We start from the raw sequence: 18,056 nt of genomic DNA, 5'->3' as shown, positions 1-18,056 counted from the left end.
AGCAGATTGGCGAGGAAGAGGGAAGTATTGTTCCTCTACCTCCTCTTCGTCCTCCACTGCTCGAATGAACAAGGTTTTCTCTGGGCTTGATTCACTGGTGCTAGTTGGAGAAACAGAGGATGGAGGTCGCACATGCCATCTTTTCAGTAGATTAACATGAAATGTCTGCAATGGCTTACTTCTCGATGGAATGTAAACTTCATAAGTGACTGGGCCTACCTTCCGTTGGACCCGGTAAGGGCCCTGCCACTTGGCCAGTAGCTTGTTTTCTGAAGTAGGCAGAAGTAACAACACCTCATCTCCTTCTTCAAAGCTGCGGGTTCTGGCTGTTTGATCATACCATTCCTTTTGACGTGCTTGGTTCTGAAGAAGGTTTTTTCGAGCCATAGCTGTAGTTTTCTCCAACTGTTCTCTCATCTTTAGGACATAAGAAATAATGTTTATTTGACCTGGCTTTGCTGATGCTTCCCAGGACTCTCTTAAAACATCAAGAGGACCTCTGACTGGGTGAGCATAGAGGAGTTCAAAGGGAGAGAATCCTGTTGATGCTTGGGGTACCTCCCGATACGCAAACAACAGGTATGGCAACCACTTGTCCCAATCTTTTCCAGTCTCTGAAACAAACTTTTTCAGCATATTTTTTAGAGTTTTGTTGAACCTTTCAACCAAGCCATCTGTCTGAGGATGATAAGGGGTAGTTCTTACTCTCTTAATTCCTAAGAGTTGATAAACCTGGTGTAGGGTGCGACTCATGAAATTTGGTCCTTGATCTGTTAGGACCTCCTTAGGTATGCCTACTTGAGTGAAGAACCTGAGAAGTGCAGTTGCTACCTGCTTAGCAGTGACTTCTCTGAGAGGATAAGCCTCGGGATACCTAGTGGCATAGTCACAGATAACAAGAATGAACCTGTTCCCTGACTGGCTCCTTTCTAGTGGACCTATCACATCTACTCCAATACGCTCAAAAGGCATATCAATGACAGGTAATGGGTGCAGCGGTGCATAGGGAGGTTTATAACTAGTTGTGAGCTGACACTCGGGGCAAGACTTACAGTACTCTTTCACTTCAGTATACATCTTAGGCCAGTAAAACCTCTTAGAAACTCTCATAAGGGTCTTCATGAAACCTAAATGACCAGACCAGGGAATCGTATGTCCGAGCTCAAGCACCTCCTTCCTGTATGCTTTAGGTACAACCAACTGAGTTCCTTCCTCCCTACTCTTCCTATAGAGAAGGCCCGCCTTGAGAACATAGGTTTCTCCCAGGCCATGCAAGAGACAACCCTTTTCAGTTTGCTTAAAGAACTCCACCAGAGAGGGGTCTTCCTTTTGTAACTCAGCTAAGTTGTTGGGTATAGTTACATCAGACTCGGTTAGTTCAGGTTCCCCTAAATCTAGATCAACATGGTCAGCGTTGTCAATAAGTCCCTTCACCTCCTCCCTACGCCTCGCTAACCTCTCTTCATCAGTGGGCTTAAGCTCTGCCTCTATGTCAGCAGTTGAAAAAGGCATCTCATTCAAAACATTAATCTCTGTCTCCTGCCTTTTATGCTGGGTTTGGGCCCTTGTAACTACCCCACACCAAGTGCTGCTCTGCACTAGATCTGACAAAATAGGGACATCAGTACCCAACAAAATGGGGAAGGGGAGATTGGTGGCTACCCCCACACCCATCAGATAAGGCTGGTTGTGTATTTCAATATATACATCTGCTGTGGGTAACTCTGTTCTATCTCCATGTACACAGACAATGGAGACGGTTTCCTCCTCATTCCACATATCTCTAGGGATGTACTGAGACTGTACCAGCGTACGGGAGCAACCTGTGTCTATTAGGGCAGTGAGTGGTTTACCATTAAGCAAGACGGTTATAGTGGGCTCTGGGTTGTGGGCATGGGTGGGGGAATGATTAGGACGGGGCACCCAACAAAGACTGGTGGTTTTGGGCTTTTTCAAGGGGCAAAAAGGGCTAGTATGACCACGTTCTCCACAATTAAAACACACAACATCGGTCCTGTCAGAATGTTGTCCTCCTTGTGGGGCCTTAGCAGTATAAGTCTTATTGTGGATGGGCTTCAGGATCTTGGCTGGACTAGTGGTATAAGAGTTTAAACCAGCCCCAGTTCCTTCAGACTTACCCCTGCCAGGATGTATCATGCCTGCATATCGATAGTTGCCAGGGCCTTTTCGTGCTGCAATGTAGGCCTCCACATGTGTAGCAGCTTCTTTAGCAGTGAAGGGATTCCTTTCTTTGACCCAAGTCCTTATTTCCGGGTAGAGCACTCGCAAGTATTGCTCTAACACCAAAGTCTCCATAATGTCCTCCTTGTCGCAGCTGTCAAACTCTACCCATTTGCAGAACAGATCCTTGAGGCGTACATAAAGTTCTCTGGGAGTTTCCTCTACTGGAGTCTCACGCCCTCGGAATCTCAGTCTATAGGTTTCAGAGTTGATTTCATATTTTGACAAGATTGCCTGTTTGACCGCATTATAATCCTGCGTCAATATTGGATCCATAGAGACAAAAGCACCCCGTGCTTTACCAGTCAACAGCGGGATAAGGCGTATAGCCCAGTCCTCCTTTGGCCATTTTACGACTTCTGCGAGTCGTTCAAAGGTTGTGAGGTACTGCTCAATGTCGTCGTTGTCTTCCAGCCTTGTCATACGTAGCTCTTGGTCCATTACTCGAGCTGATTTACCCGAAGTAGACACACCAGCCCTGGTGTGTTCAAAGTCAAGCTGTATCTGGCTGACCTGATGCTGGAGGACCTTGTATTGTTGTTCCCGACGGGCCGTTTCTCTCTCTTGCCTGTCATCACGATCTCGCTGATATTCCATAAAGCTCTGGAACATCTTAGAAAGACTGGTGATGGCTGCTTCTCCTCCAGATGAAGTAACTTCAGCAGCAGACGAACCTCCACTTGCACCTTGTCCCAGATCTTGCTCATTGCCCTCCTCAGGCTGACCCCTCAGCTTTGGTGGCATCTCAATGAGCAAAAATAATCCAGCTTGTTTATGACCAGGGTTATCCCACTTCTGACACCAACTGTAAGAGATAGCCCAGTGGTCAGGGAGAATAATTTGAACAAGCGGGCAGAGGTTCAGTGGATCTCCAAACGGTGGTTTATTATAATGAGAGAAAAATAATAATATTTACATTGAAAGGTACAAACAGGACAAAACAAAAACTGCAACAATGTGCAAAAAGGCTACACCAAATAATTCGGTCCAATTCGCAACAGCATCACACCTCCAGCCTTAAACAGACCAAGACTGCCTGATAGTCTCTATAGTTCCCTATTTATAAGGGCTAACTCCACCCTCAGCCTATTCCAAATGAACAAGCAGGGAATACACATACAACACATTATACACCAAAAAAATAAAAATAATAAAACACTAAACATATTCACAAATAACACTGTGTAAACCCATGGGTACTTAACCACCAACACACTAAACCAAAAAAAAAAGGAAATGAAAAGGGAAAAATTGTTTACCAGATATTCCCCCACCCCCATACAAAATTACCAATGGTTCAGTCCAATTAGGCAATGCTAATGCTACAAAAACATGTTTGAATCAAACGGACTGTTTGATGGTGCAGCATGGGATGAGACCAGTAGGCCAACAGCCAAAACAAAGTTTTGGGGGTAATTCTTTCAAGAAATAAAAGGTAATTCTGATTGCAATTATACCTGGTTGTGAAGTTATTAAAGAAAATTAATCATTGAGTTAAACAGAAAACAAAACGTATATCAGATTCATTCCAAATGGGGGAAACACATTACAACATCATTCTGATCTTAAAAGATGGTAAATGCCGGCACAATCAGATAGTGATGTGTGCATGTGTATCAAGTCCATGTAATTCATGTCCTGTCACCAAGCTTAACTTGTGACAGTCCCACTTAAGATGGTATCCTCTCTTCATTTCATCATCCCTCTCTTATAAGTAACAGATTTAACTTAATTCACCCACTTTATCTCTCATTTCATGGATGTCTGCAGCCTTTGGGGTATGTCATTTTATGAAAGATTTGCATTTTGGTTGGCGGTGTGGGTGTGTTTGTCTGTATGGTTTCATATTTAGATAAAAGTAAACTCATTCCCAAAATAAGGAACTTTAAAAGCAATCATCAAAATTGGATTTGCCCTTTTGGCTCATTTCGGTTCTTTAACCAACTCAACTAAGTTAACACAGTTATTGTGTGTCTGAGATAAACGCATACCTACTAAATGGTCAGTGTTGCATTTTTTTATGAATCTAAGAGCAGAAATAGTTTACCCAAAATCCACCAAGACTTTCATTTGAGAGTTACGGGAGTAAGAGTTTCAGAGATCAGTGACTGAAATTTTTTAATTGAGATTCATTCATATTTTTTATTAAGCAGAAATCTCTCAGGTTTAAATAAAAATATATTCATTTGTGTTTCAGAACTTTCATTTTTGGGTGAATTATTCCTTTATTTAATCATTTAAAACAACTCAAAAACTCAGAAGTTAGTGCTTAAATCAGTTTGATGGACACTGAATTAATTAGCTGAATCCATCAGATGAATAACATAAAATATATATTAGATAAAATATAAACATATATAAGATAAAATTAACAACATTTATTATAACTATTCACTGATTTATTTTATTAAACTACACAAACAATAATGAATAAAAAATCATGTTTGTATAATTTACAGAAATAACAGACTTTTTTTTATACATAAGAAAACTAGACATAACTATAAATGTATGAATCTTAATAAATGTATCAAAATATGCATCAATTATGAATTGGATGAATGAAATCAAATAAAATCACTGAATGAAGTCTAACTGCAAATGTTGTGTAAAACATCTCATTTTGTTTTCCAAAGAAAAAGCTATAAATATGTATTTTGAACAACATGAGGGTGAGTAAATGTTGCCAAAAATGTCATTTTATCCTTTTAAGTTTCTTTAGCCATTGGCTGCGGGCTAAAGAAAATACACTTTGCATTACAGACAGGAAGTAGTAAGTACAGTTAGCGTTCAGCTACTACTTGACATTTTAGTGTACACACACACACAAAAACAACCACATGACAGACACATACTGCATTAAGAGCCCTCAAAGCAATTTACAAGACACATTAAAGCTGAAACTGTCTATAAAAGTAAATTAAAGTTCAGTCAAATAAAGACTTGCCACCTTGGGAATGCCAACCACATTGAATCATTTAGCGGACCTTAAGAGTCCAACGACAATTTATAAACTATTAGTGGGTCAGTGGGTACAGCTGGTTCAAACAACAGCTTAGAGAGCCCACCTTTGGCCAAATCACACAAGACCTGGTGCAGTTCGGAAAGGATAGGAGACTCTCATGGCTGCTGGCTGGTCCTCTCGGTTACTCCCAGCACGACTCACAATGAGGTTCTGGCTGACACTCAGAGAATACAGCCAAACACACACACACTCAGTCACAGAGCAAAGCAGCCAGAAACAGCATCCAAACACAGCTGAGACACGCTCACATTAATCAGACACTCACTCGCACACACGCATGCTTTCGCAGTCTCACAATAGCCATCCATCCTGTTTCTCTTCTTTTGTTTTCTCCACTAGTTGCTCTCCTGACATTGGGGCATGATTTACAAACAGAGACAGTGGAGCGATCGAGAAGAAGTCAAAGTCAAAGTGAGATGTAAGCTGTAGTCAGGGCAGGACATTAGTTGTGGGGTGGTCTCCTTGTGTGAGCCTCTGTAAACATTAAATAACAAACATGGCTACCTCACAGACCCCAAACACTTGTGGATCATTTCTCATTCCCAGATCATATCTAGTTCTGCACCATGAACAGTGCTGGGGAATAAAGTAGAGACACAACTATTTTATTTTATTTTTCCTCAGCAGTGCGACAGCAGTTTAGCAGTTTCCAAAATAGTGTAGCTTTTTCCAGCAACATTTTCCAAAGAGTAGCATGATGAAACGCCGCATGGATGCTTTTTGTCACACTGTGTTGTGGAAACTAAATGATGAAATATATTCTCTCTGAAGCTAGTTTGTTTAAAAAAATGCAGTCCCTATGCAATATGTTAAAAAATATAACAGATATAAAATATTTAGTCAGATTCCGTTAAATGCTGCCTTTATATTGGAGTGTTTTTATTAACTTGGTTTTAACTGCATATTTACGTGTTTTATTTAGTATAGGCCTTTATCACACTTTGAAAAAATAACTTCCGCCGTAGCCTGTATGAATGGCAGTTCCCATAGCATGGGATTGTTGTGATTTATTGATGTACAGTTCATCACAGATACTTCATCTAAACACATAGTTTAAAATCATTAATCAGGTATGATGAAAAATAGTGTCATGTTATTCAGACGCCTTTTCATGATTTAAAGGGGAGCACACTACTTCAGAGTCTGACCTCCTTTTTTTATTCAACCCTTTAACTATCTGGTTATAAAACACATTTTTGCAATTAGAAGAGTTTTTATCGGGTAGAAAACACATCCGGCCTTGACACTTGACAAAAAACATCAATATTGCAAACGTTTTACTTAGCCTTACAAACCCTACCATATGTGTAATCTTCCATTTTAATGTGCAACATTAAGTGAGTGAAGCAATTGTCAGCATTGCCGATGTTGTCACAGTCATGAGATAAATGAAGTTCTGCATGCTGCCAAGGGAATAATCGGAATACAATCAGAATTTTAAGTCTTACGGGGTTGGAACAACATGAGGGTGAGTATTTACTGACAGAATTTTCTTTTTTGGGTGTACTAACCTTTAATGTAGCAAACTATACATTTTCAAAAGAGTAGCTTGTTGTTTGACTATAATGAAATAAAAGTAGATTCCCCAACACTGACTAAGCATAGAGCACAGCATTGAGATTCCTTCTTCACAACTGCATGTAGTTCTGTATCAGGCTACAACTATCATCTCTGGTCAGTCTTACCTTCCTCACACTGAGATCCGCTGTATCCAGGACAACATTTCCACTCCAGAGAGGTGATGGTGCGGTACACAACTTTATAGGATGGCCGGACCACAGTGCGATAGCTGCAACACACACACATAAAATGTAAGTCTGTTTGAAAGTATGTTTACCAGATGACTCTTAAAAGAGAGTAAAATCTTAAAAACCTACATATATAAAAATGCTAAACATTTAAATATAAGTTTACATGCAGCTTCTTTCACACAAGAAACTAAACACTATCACCCAACAACGAAAATGACTCTTCTTTTCATTATGTATCTAGATATATAGTTAGCGTTGTAATTTTCTAAATTGTCTGCAATTCACATGCATTCATTAATATTATTTATTGAGTACAAATGATAATTATTTAATCATATAAATGTCTTAATAAAGCAGAACAACTATTTTGGAACAATTTTGAAATGAGAATGTAAGATTGGGGTCAGAAAGATTTTTTTAAGAAAGCAATAGGCCTATTTTTATTCAGCAATTAATAACATTAAACTGATCAAAGATGACAGTAAAGACTTTTACATTCTTACAAAAAAATATATTATTATAAACATATTAAAATAGAAAACTGTTATTTTAAATTGTAATAATATTGTACAATATTACTGTTTATTAAATAAATGTGGGCTTTGTGAGCATATGAGACTTCTTTCAAAAACATTTTAAAAGTTGTATTGACCCCACACTTTTGAACAGTTATATCATGCACATCATGCAACAGTTACTGGTTTTCACAAGGTCCTGTCAAGGACTGCAAAATGGAATTATGGGATTGGGATTATAATTTTACACATGCAATGTTTTTGAAACGGTGTTACTGTCCTACTAACACATGAACACATTTACTTCACAGGCTGCAAATGTGAAAGTGACCAATGAGAGGTTCCCAAAATGATATAAAACATAAAAAGTGAATGTGTGCTGATGATAAACTCACCTTCCCCCATTGCAACCCTGAGGCCACCTGCAGGTCTGATAGACTCTCTGAAGCGTGGTGCCATTCTGTGCCTGACAAGTCACAGTCTTTGTCACCGTCTGAGGACACCAGTTTCTAAAAGAGAGAGAAATATGATAATCAGAGCAATCTAATTGCCCCCCATCATGAACTGGATGGTTCTGAATCTGATGACATAAGAATAATAACACACGCACATGCTGGCCATGAAATGATCTAATCCAACTCACACATACTGTAAAAGTGATCAATGTTTCGTTGGACACCCATACTTCAACAGTCTAACCATCTCTTTTGAAAACTCTTTATGGTGTTTACACAGGTTAAATGACCCGTACGCCCGGCAGGAGAGCATTGTCAGTGCTGTTTACTTTGCGGCCTTTCTCTAGCAAATCACATCCGCCCATTTTTATTCTTTCCGCAGCACTACAAGCAGGTCAAGTCACGGAGGGGGTCACTGCCCCGCATGTGTGAGCGTGTGGGCTCCTCATCTAGATTTAAGACAGCTTTAAGAAACCTGAGCCAAAACTGGAGCAGAGGCACAGTCCCTGGGAGAAAGAGTGGCTCTTTTGTCCTGCTTTTTATCAGGGCTTCACTTCACACAGCTTGAAAAGCCGAGAAACACTTCACACAGCTTGAAAAGCAACTGCTGGACAAATCCCTGAATCAGGTGCCCAAATATTTTAATCCAATATTAAAAAAATGAAATAAGTAACATTAACCCAAACAATGTCTTAAAAGGTCTTAGAAAAGTGGACAGTCTACCAGAAAGATTTGACTGTGTTTTGAAAGGCTTATTTAGAGTAATATGTTCCTGCCCTAAAACATGCTATAGGGCATCTTCGTAACAGCAATGTAATGCAGAAAGCCAGTCAAGGTATGATTTCAGTCATATTTCAGTCTCATTATTGAGCGGAAAATGCAAACGAGAGAAAACAAGCCTGAAAACAAAAGTCATCTGGAAAGTTTGCTACGGTAATCACTAATGTGCCCTACATAAAGTGGAACCTTCTAATTGGGAAGCCAGTGGCAAATCCAGCCCTGATGAGGAGCAGACTAGAGTCAGGACAGAGGAGAGGGGGAAAGTAACACAGAGAACCAAAACAAAGCTGCACGGCCCAAGCCCAGGATCTCGGCACATGCCAGAAGTCACAAAAGAAAGGAATGAACGTGGGTTTGAAGAGAAACACCAATCAGATCTCTTTCCCCCTGAGCTCCCTCATGATTTTTACACGGAATGGCTTGAAACAAAGAGCCATTGATAAGTTCACCTCAAACAGACCTTTGTATGAACCATTATGCCTCAAGTTGAGCAAACATAAGTCAAAGAGATGTGGAGCAGAATTCAAAGAGAGTTAATGCACGTGTAACATATGGAGGTCATTATATCTACTATACTTCAGTGGTTATTATCAATGGCTCAGCTTATGCACAGCTATGATCACACATCAAGAAAACAGGCCAGAGGGCCATACACGCTCAATAATCAGCACCAATCTGCCTGTATAGTGTAGATTGTCTGTTTGTAGATTTCAGGGTGTTTTCAAGCACACTAAAACATTGCTGTATAATGATGTACATGTATTGCAGGTTTGTACAAAACTACATATATAAAAATAAAAAAAATCCCCCCCAAAATCTGTTTTTAAGAACAACATTTGTGGCAAGGCATGACAGTGCAATTGCAAAGGAATGAATTTAATGATGTAATTTAATACTAGTAATAGGTAACACCTAGCAGATTAGACAGGTCAAAGATGAATCTATATACATTTTCAAAGTACATACATACATACATATACTGTACAGTATATGAAGTTGTAACCAGAAGCAACATGTGGTCTAACATGAAACCATCCTCATGGCATGCTCACACATTAGCATCTCTTGCATCTGCCGTTTCCCAGCCCTTTCCCAGAACCTGCTAAAACTGTGGCCCACAGAACCAGCCCTCAAAAATGCCAGATATTTCCATAGCCTATATGAATTTTAGGGGGTTTCCATGCCCTGCTTGAGACAAGGGCCCCGGGACACAGAGTCTGGAACAGAACTGGGGTGACCACAGGCTTATCCGGTCACTACCTGCCCAACTGTTCCGGCCCAGCCAACAAACACACGCAAACACAGAAGCCAGTCTGGTCACAGCTGAAGACCATGGGGCTATTTCTGTGATCTGCTTGTTATTGAATTTAGAACCACAAATCATACCTTTGCCCTTCTCTAGGAAACACAGGAATGCACTTTCAAACTCTACCATAAATACAACAAATACAAATACAAATACAAATACAAATACAAATACAAAAAAATAAAAATCACTACACATAATTTACCCAAGCAGGCCATGCATCAACATCCTTTGTTGTCAAATCAACCTAAACATACACATAGACTCAGAGAGCAATGATTGGTTGAACGAAATAACAAAAAATAAAATAAAAAAATTAAAGCATAATTATGCCATCCAATAAAAGCAACTTCATTTGTTTTAAAAAAAAGAATTAAAGTCATATGTGTTTGGAATGACATGAGCATAAGTAAATGATGCCAGAAATTTAATTTTGCGGTTTCATTTTGGGGTGAACTGTATTTGGACAGTCACATCACCTTAACATCACCTCTGTCAACACACCGAATCATGTTAATTCATCTGAGCAAAAACTATCACATATAATTGCTCCCATATTTCACCATGATTTCAGTTGCTCTGAACTCCACCCAACTGATTCTGTCCATTTAGGATCATTTTATCCTGGAAATACTACACTGAATAGACACAGAAATGAGCCGAACTTCCAAATAGTAGGAGTAGGCGTCCGGGCAATGGGCATGCAGATAAAGATCTAGAGCGGCACAGCCATCAGAACACAGTTCCCACACAGCCAGCTTAGTGAACAGGGCGATTTGTTTGAATTGTTTACCCCCCTCCCCTCTCATCTGATCCTGACTTCATTTGGTACTTCCCCAACAGTAACTTCAATTAGCCCCTCGAATCTAAAACACAAAACTATGTAAAAATCCACGCAAAATGCCCTCTCCATTTTAAAACAGCACATAGTGCATGGCATTCTTTGGATGTTCATGAAAACTAGATGATTCTGGACACAGTCCAGCTCCCATATGATCTAATGAGAGGATTTATAGGGAACACACAGCACAAAAGCCTTTCAATGGGAAATGACCCCTCGCCCGCTTTCTGAACATAAAGATGGAGGCAAAGCCAACTAAACTCTGCTTTGATCCAGATTTAAACCTCGGGGCAGGGAGAGACAGAGGGTTAAAAGAGGAGGAGCAGTACTTTTAGACCATTATTCCAGTAATCTAACATCTTTCCTTCACAAAGCGTTTATGAGGGGTCACCCAGTTATCAACCCACACTCTAATTCTTACTTACTGTTGTGCCTTAAAAATATTAAGACATTTAGAATAGAATATAACCCATAGAATATTGTTTTCCAATCGTTTACATGTCAGGGACTATATCATTCAGTGAAAGGATGTGTATGAATAATATTATATTATTGTATTAATAAAATAACAGGGCTACCAATTTAACACATAAATTTAGTGCAATGTAGATTTTTTTAATAAATAAATTTAGTGCTCTTTGAAATAAATAAATAAAAATAAATAAATAGCACATTAATTTAGTGCAATTTAAGATTAAGACACATTGCACTGAAAGCTTCATTGCAACAAACTGCTTATAGCTTAATTCTCTCTCAGATATGCGGTAGGTAATGAAACTCAAGTTAAAAGGTGTGAATGCTTTCAACAGCCCAGCAATGCTACATTTCACTGGCATTAACATGCACTTGGCCAACAGATCGAAAGACTGACTCTCTTCCTTGCATACACACATGGGACCAGAAACCTAATAAATAACTCTGCATTGTGCACAGATCATAGCACAGACTGTAAGGGGGAGACAACTCAAATCAGAAAGGGATGGCAAGAATCACACAGAGCTGGACTGAGTGCAACTCAGCGTGCAGCGAGCAGCAAACAAGACAAAGCCATAAAATAAAAGCAGCACAACGCACACATGCATTCGAACTAGAGGAATGATCATGAAACTGCCTTATTTTAGACAAGATGAAAAACAGCACGCTTCATTTAAAGCATGAATGCTAGCTTTCAACACACAACGCGTGAGACAACGCTGAGACTCAAATGTTGACTCCCGCAATGTAGCACAGACTACAAAGATTATTGACTCTGGAGGCAAATAAATTAAGTTTGAACAAGAAGACAATAGAGAGCTGTGGCAGCTGGACAGGAGGGTTGGAAAGAGAGCATTTCATCATCGGGTCAGTAATGAAGCCCTCCTGGGATGCACTAGGGGGGTAAGATAACCCAATTAGGCCGCGTTCATGACGTCCAACGATATAGGCAAAACAGTGAGGGACAAAGAAGATTAATGGCCTGCTGAAAGAAAGCATCAAAAAGTACTAAAAGAGAAAAAAAGAGAAAGAACGACAAAGCAAAGCAAAAAATGAACAAGTACCCTCTTCTGTTCCTGAGATTTGCTCAAGACTGGTTCAAAGGACAGGTCAAAGGCCAAGGCGGGAGACAGTCCTTCTCCAAAGTCGGATTTAAGGACCAGTCTTGAGGGAAAACAGCCCTGAAGCGAATAATATGGATGAGTGAGACTGCACACAGAAACTCCCATAGATCATAAAGATGATCAGTGCATTCTTCCCTAATTAGGCTATCTCTATCCTCACAGTGAAACCTTGATTGCTTGATTGATTGATCTGAGTGTCATGCTCTTCACCCCATGTGACAATCTTTATTTATATCTGATATCAAATGAGGGTGATACAGCATTTGTTTTCAGTTTTGAAGATTTTTATTTCTAAAACAGTGGCCAGATTCACAAAATTCTTCTTAAAGGGGCTATATGTATATGTTTTATCGCCAATGTGTAAACAGCTTGTAACGAAAGTTAAAAGACAAGACCTTCCTCAACTTCCTAGGCTGTCTATAAAAGCCTGTAGCCTGATTTTTATGTGAAGGATTCGGGACATTTTTGCCGGGAAAATCAAAAGGATGTGAAGTTTACGCGCGCACTCCAGAGAGCCTTTCTTCCATTCAATGACACATGATATGAATGCTTATACAATGTCCAGAACAATGCCGAAAGAGCTATTCTGTACATTAATGTCAATGTGTCATGCAAAGAAAATGGAATAATTCAAACTATTAGTCTCTAGCCAGATCTATACAGTCTGTAGACTCAAATATACTTTAGAATCAAACTATAACAATGTAAATTGAATGACCTCATCTGTCTACGTGATGCCGGAGAATTGCAGAGCTTGTGCAAACATATCCACATTGCTATGATCAGATGCTTTCTTAACTGCTGTTTTCTCACCACTGTCATTTCTATTGTGTGTTTGTTATTGAGAGGAAAGAGCGCAGCACATATTATTAATCTAAACTCTCAGCAGTGTGGCGGCATCGGGACGTTTGTTAAAAGCATATTGCTGCAAAGTTATTTTTACTTAAAGAACGAAAAAGAACTTTGTACATCGTGTGAGTATATCAGGGCCTTGAATCAAGTTAAGTCTCTTGTACTCAACATATTATCTCAAATAAAAATGCCCTCTTCCTTTGTACAATTTGCAATGCGGAACTTACGACTTACAATGCAGAAGAGAAAAACAAATAAAGTAAACAAAAATATCTAATCTGTATAACCCATGGAGCAATACTTAAGCATCAAAGTGTCACTGCTTTCGTGGAGACAGAATAAGGGTGGAGGTATGCTTGTTGGTGTTGATGGGTCAGCAGCTAAAGGTCCCTCTGGGGCCCCAAGTCTCACACTCCCACCCTGAGTGCTGCTCTCCAGGGCAGTGAAGCCGAGCAGAACAGGAAATAGCTGCTGACTTAACCCCCAACTGTGTTCGGCTTCACCGGCCCCTAATTAGACAGATATTCTTGATTTTTTTTTTTTTTCTCAGGACATTTATATTTCAGGCATTGTCTTTGCCATATGCAAAATGGTTTAGGGTAAAGGTTAGGATGTGGATCGGGGTTAATTATGATTTATGGCAAGAGTTCATATGCCTGTTGTGTTCAGCCTCTCTTGATGCTTTGGAAAGTAGAACAAACTGTTCCTCTGTGCTCTAGCGTGGGAAACTAAGTTCTGTATTCATCATCATGGGCTGGTATCTATACAGTACGTTTAAATGTGCAGTTTTAATCTATGTACAGTAGGATTGTGCATAGCTGAACTACAGTAAAGGTATGCACGACACAATGTGTAATCGAATATGTGAAGGATTAAATATATTTTGTGCATCTTTCAGAGCAAGAGCACAATTCCAAGGACAATTATATTCTGATTAACTTGTATTTATGCTGGATGAAGCCCAGCTACAACCACATTTTGTAGGTCTGTTAGTTAGACTTCTCAATTTCAGTCAGACTAAAGCATTTAGTCACACTGAAATTGTGCAAATTTGAAATATATTTTATGACAGCACTGAACTGGTTAAGATATATTTATCTGATATTGCTTATTGATTTCTTTTATATTATTGATTTCTTTACATATGATGAGATATATCTAAAGTTGTATTGCACCTCTCAGAAAACAGTGCTGCTTATCCAAGGCATCTCAAAGATGTCTGTGACCCCTCCTCTCTGCATCATCATCATACAGCAGTGCAATAAACTTCCCTCTCGCAGCATGCAGACGATGCAGCTGCATGTGTTTAGTAAACACTGTCTGTTTCATCAGTCTGTGACTGACGGGAGGAGGGGTGAGAGATCAAACCTTCAGCACAGAGAGCAAAGACTCCTCCACACCTGCGTACTTCAGAGACACATCCCACCCACAACAACTCGAAGCCATTTACCCAAACAGAGTAAATATTTGCATGAAGATATGAGGGTCAGATCAAGGCCATAAACTGTTGTCACAGGTCAGTCAAGGTGATGCAGTCTGGATAGAAGTGGAGGGCTTATATGTTGAATGTTTTGTCTAATTTCTTGCCTTGTTATGTCTCAAAAAAGCAATGAAAAAGATTGTATACTGATTAAAAAAAGCACAGCTGATTACGTCTGATTTAGCATTTGCTTAGAAATACAAACCTGCAAGTAAGACTTTGAAAACGTGGAATCATTCAAAAGTTCTCTGGGCGAGTTGAAGTTGAGAATGAGTCTGGACAGTGATACCAATCTATTTTCTGCATGTTTTAACTGGAATAAACCATAGACAGACATGCTGACAGGAGAGATGGGTGTTTCCTCATGTCAGGAAAGAGGAAACAGACTGCCAGACTCACAACAGGGCTATTTAGTTGATAGCAGAGAAATCAGCATATTATTGTAGATGCACAATCTGTGTACAACTGATTAACAGATTATCCTCACAATGTATCAAATATTTTTCTATAAAAAATACAGTAAATGTAGTAATTTACAAATTAGCATTAAACTCTGCTGTATTTCATATTGGAAATTCTATCTTAAACAGTTTTTTGAAACATGGTAGCTTGTTTCTAGCTGGTTTAAAGATGGTCAGCTGCTTGACCAGTCGTTTCAGAAACCAGCTTGACCATCTAAAGCTGGTTTATGCTGGTGTGCTAACTTGGATCAGCTAATGACTTTGACCAGCTAAAACCCATAATGTTCCAAAGCACAGCTGACAAGCTTAAACTGGATTTTCAAACTGGTAATAAATGTTATTGACTCAACAAACATTGAAGTAATATTAATTTACTGGTCTCAGCTCATTATTTACAGACTATTTTACCTCTTGTTTGGTAACTCAAACTCTATGAAAAAAACTTTCCCCCCACTAAAATCCTTTAGGATTTGAATTGACTGCAAACATTAGAAAATGTGTGTTCATGTGGGGAAAAGATGGTAAACATGACTCGAAACTATTTAAAACTTCAACTGTCATGTTACTTCTGTTATGTCATTTCAATATGTCATATAAACCGTACCTTTTCGACAGATCTTTGTGGAGTGCTGTCCCGGTCTGGTATTTGTAAACTCCGGGCCCCCACGTCCCCTGGACGCATGTCAGCCACAGTATCAGCAGCAGCGTCCACAAGAGGAAAGAGCTCCGGTGAACCGGAGACACCGAGCGCCCGACACGCGCTCCCATTTCAGCCGCGTCAACTATACGGAGAGCCCACTAAGCAAAAAAAAAAAAAAAAACTCTTCTAATATTGACCCGCTGATCTCGCAAATGTGACTAGAGAACAGGTAGGCTATAAGACTCGCAAGACTAATTTCTGAACTGCCGTTTATTTTACGAGCATTAAAATAATAAAAAGGCTTGTTTATCTGCTGCGTCTCAATCACGAGAGTTAAAGTTTCAGAGGACTGTCATCGGCAGACCCCGCCACAAATAAATATCCTCGCAAAGTTTGCTCGCAAACCGCAAGACAAACGTTTCTTAGCAGCCACACAAACCGGTCCCGCCTCACGCCTCCATCTCCGTCTCTGTAGGTAGGCTACGTTACGGTATATTTCTTGACTACATCAACACAATGGGCAAGAAAGCGGTTTTATAGTCGCCTTGAGTCCCACAGCCCGTGTAGTTTTTTTTTTTTTTTTACCCAGCCCAGTTCCCTCTTTCTCTCTCTGTCCTCTCATGCAGCACTCCCCCTTTCCTGCTCTTCCAGTGAAAACTTTTAGACATGAAACAAATGGATTTATGGCGTCCTTGTTTAAAAAGCAGTGGTCTCGTTTTAAAAAATGCAGTCAGTAGAGGCTAATAAGCAAATCCACAGCCTACAGAAATCTCAGCTGTTTCTCCAAGCAATAGAGATCTCAATAATGTCTCACATATGCTCAAATGACCGGTATACCAAAGTTTGCAATCAAAAGTCACTATGGATGTGACTTGATTATGACACTTTAATTTCAATTGATTGTTTCACTGGTGTGTTTTTTTATTTATTTTTTATGTCTTATATAGGCTATATATATATAGGCTATACACACACATTTATTTTCTTATAGGCCTATAATCCTTACCCCTAAACCTAAACCTATCCATAACTTATCCCTAAAATCAAAGGGAAATGATAGGTGAATAACACTGATGTAGAAGCACCTAACCTTGTTTGTAAGCCTAAACTTGTCATAAATTGTAAAAAAAAATCCTCAAATCTGATTGGTTGATTGAAATGTTGTTCCAGGATAAAAAAAAAAAGATGTTGATTCCGGAACTAAGCCTACTTGGTGAAATCCACCCAGCAAACACAAAATGTTTTTACAACTTTTTGTAAACGTTAACATTGTATTTAGGTTGGAATTAGGTAATGTTGCAGTAGGCTACAATGTTTAAAAAAAAAACGTTTAAAAGAAACCACACCTAAAATTAAAAACATAATGTAAACAATAAAAGTTTTAGAAACGTTGTGAAAATATCAACCTGAGGGTTGTTCCATAAAACAAGATTAGAATAAAAGACAGGCTTATTTTGGTTAGACTTATTGTCGGTGGATTCTGTTTCATGAAGCAAATTTAAAATAGTTCAAACTCAGTTACTCTGGCAACTTATTCTGGGAAACTAACCGGGGCAGGCTAACTATCAGGCTAAGCCTGAGTTGATGCTTATCGTTAACACTGACCCGCTGGGAATGTGATGACATTAGCTCTGACTCTCTGGCATGCTGCCATTTTATTTTATGTAACCACTATCAGTCCAAAAATGAAAGGAAATGCACTTTAATATGTAATAAATTCTAACATACAAAAATAGTAACAAATGTAAAGTAGTTACATTTGTTTAGTTGGTGTGATTTTTGTAATGAATCAATTAAATGTCTTAGGGAGCTCAACCCATGTGTCGGACGCATAATCATGGTGTGTCCTTTCATTGATGATGTGGTGAATGAGGGAGCGATAATCATACGCAGGGCATTTCAAAGAGAACGTAGCCTACTTTCAGGGAGTCAGGGACAGGGCAGACCCGTTGGCTTTTTCTGACAATACCAGCATATATTTGTAGATTACTGAGCCCACACATCGCAATAAAGCGCTCACAGTCCCGCAGACAGTGTGAATTGCACTTCGCTTTTTTGCCAGCGGAACATTTTTGTACACAGTCGGAGATGCAGAGAATATCAGCAAAGCA

The 18,056-nt window shown here is 39.4% G+C and overlaps 1 protein-coding gene across 5 annotated transcripts in view; it reads right to left on the bottom strand.

Moving 5' to 3' along the window:
- Positions 1 to 16,538, bottom strand: part of emid1 (EMI domain containing 1) — a 72,987-nt gene extending 56,449 nt beyond the window's left edge. For 4 of the 5 annotated variants that reach the window (XR_014627964.1, XM_084414382.1, XM_084414381.1 and 1 more), the window contains exons 1-3: positions 15,910 to 16,510; positions 7,928 to 8,041; positions 6,952 to 7,055 (exon numbers count right to left, since the gene is read on the bottom strand). Coding sequence is in view for 4 of the 5 variants with exons in the window: in XM_084414382.1 (XP_084270508.1) it covers positions 6,952 to 7,055; positions 7,928 to 8,041; positions 15,910 to 16,073 (382 nt within the window). In the remaining variant the exon portion in view is untranslated. Of the gene's footprint in view, positions 1 to 6,951; positions 7,056 to 7,927; positions 8,042 to 15,909 lie in introns of all 5 variants that reach the window. The other variant, XM_084414383.1, reaches the window with a different exon arrangement.
- Positions 16,539 to 18,056: the final 1,518 nt, after the last annotated feature.

The sequence above is a fragment of the Rutilus rutilus genome (genome assembly GCF_951802725.1).
Source record: "Rutilus rutilus genome assembly, chromosome: 7".
Classification (NCBI taxonomy): domain Eukaryota; kingdom Metazoa; phylum Chordata; class Actinopteri; order Cypriniformes; family Leuciscidae; genus Rutilus; species Rutilus rutilus.
The sequence above is the reverse complement of the archived record's forward strand: the minus strand, read 5'-3'. Positions and strand labels throughout refer to the sequence as shown.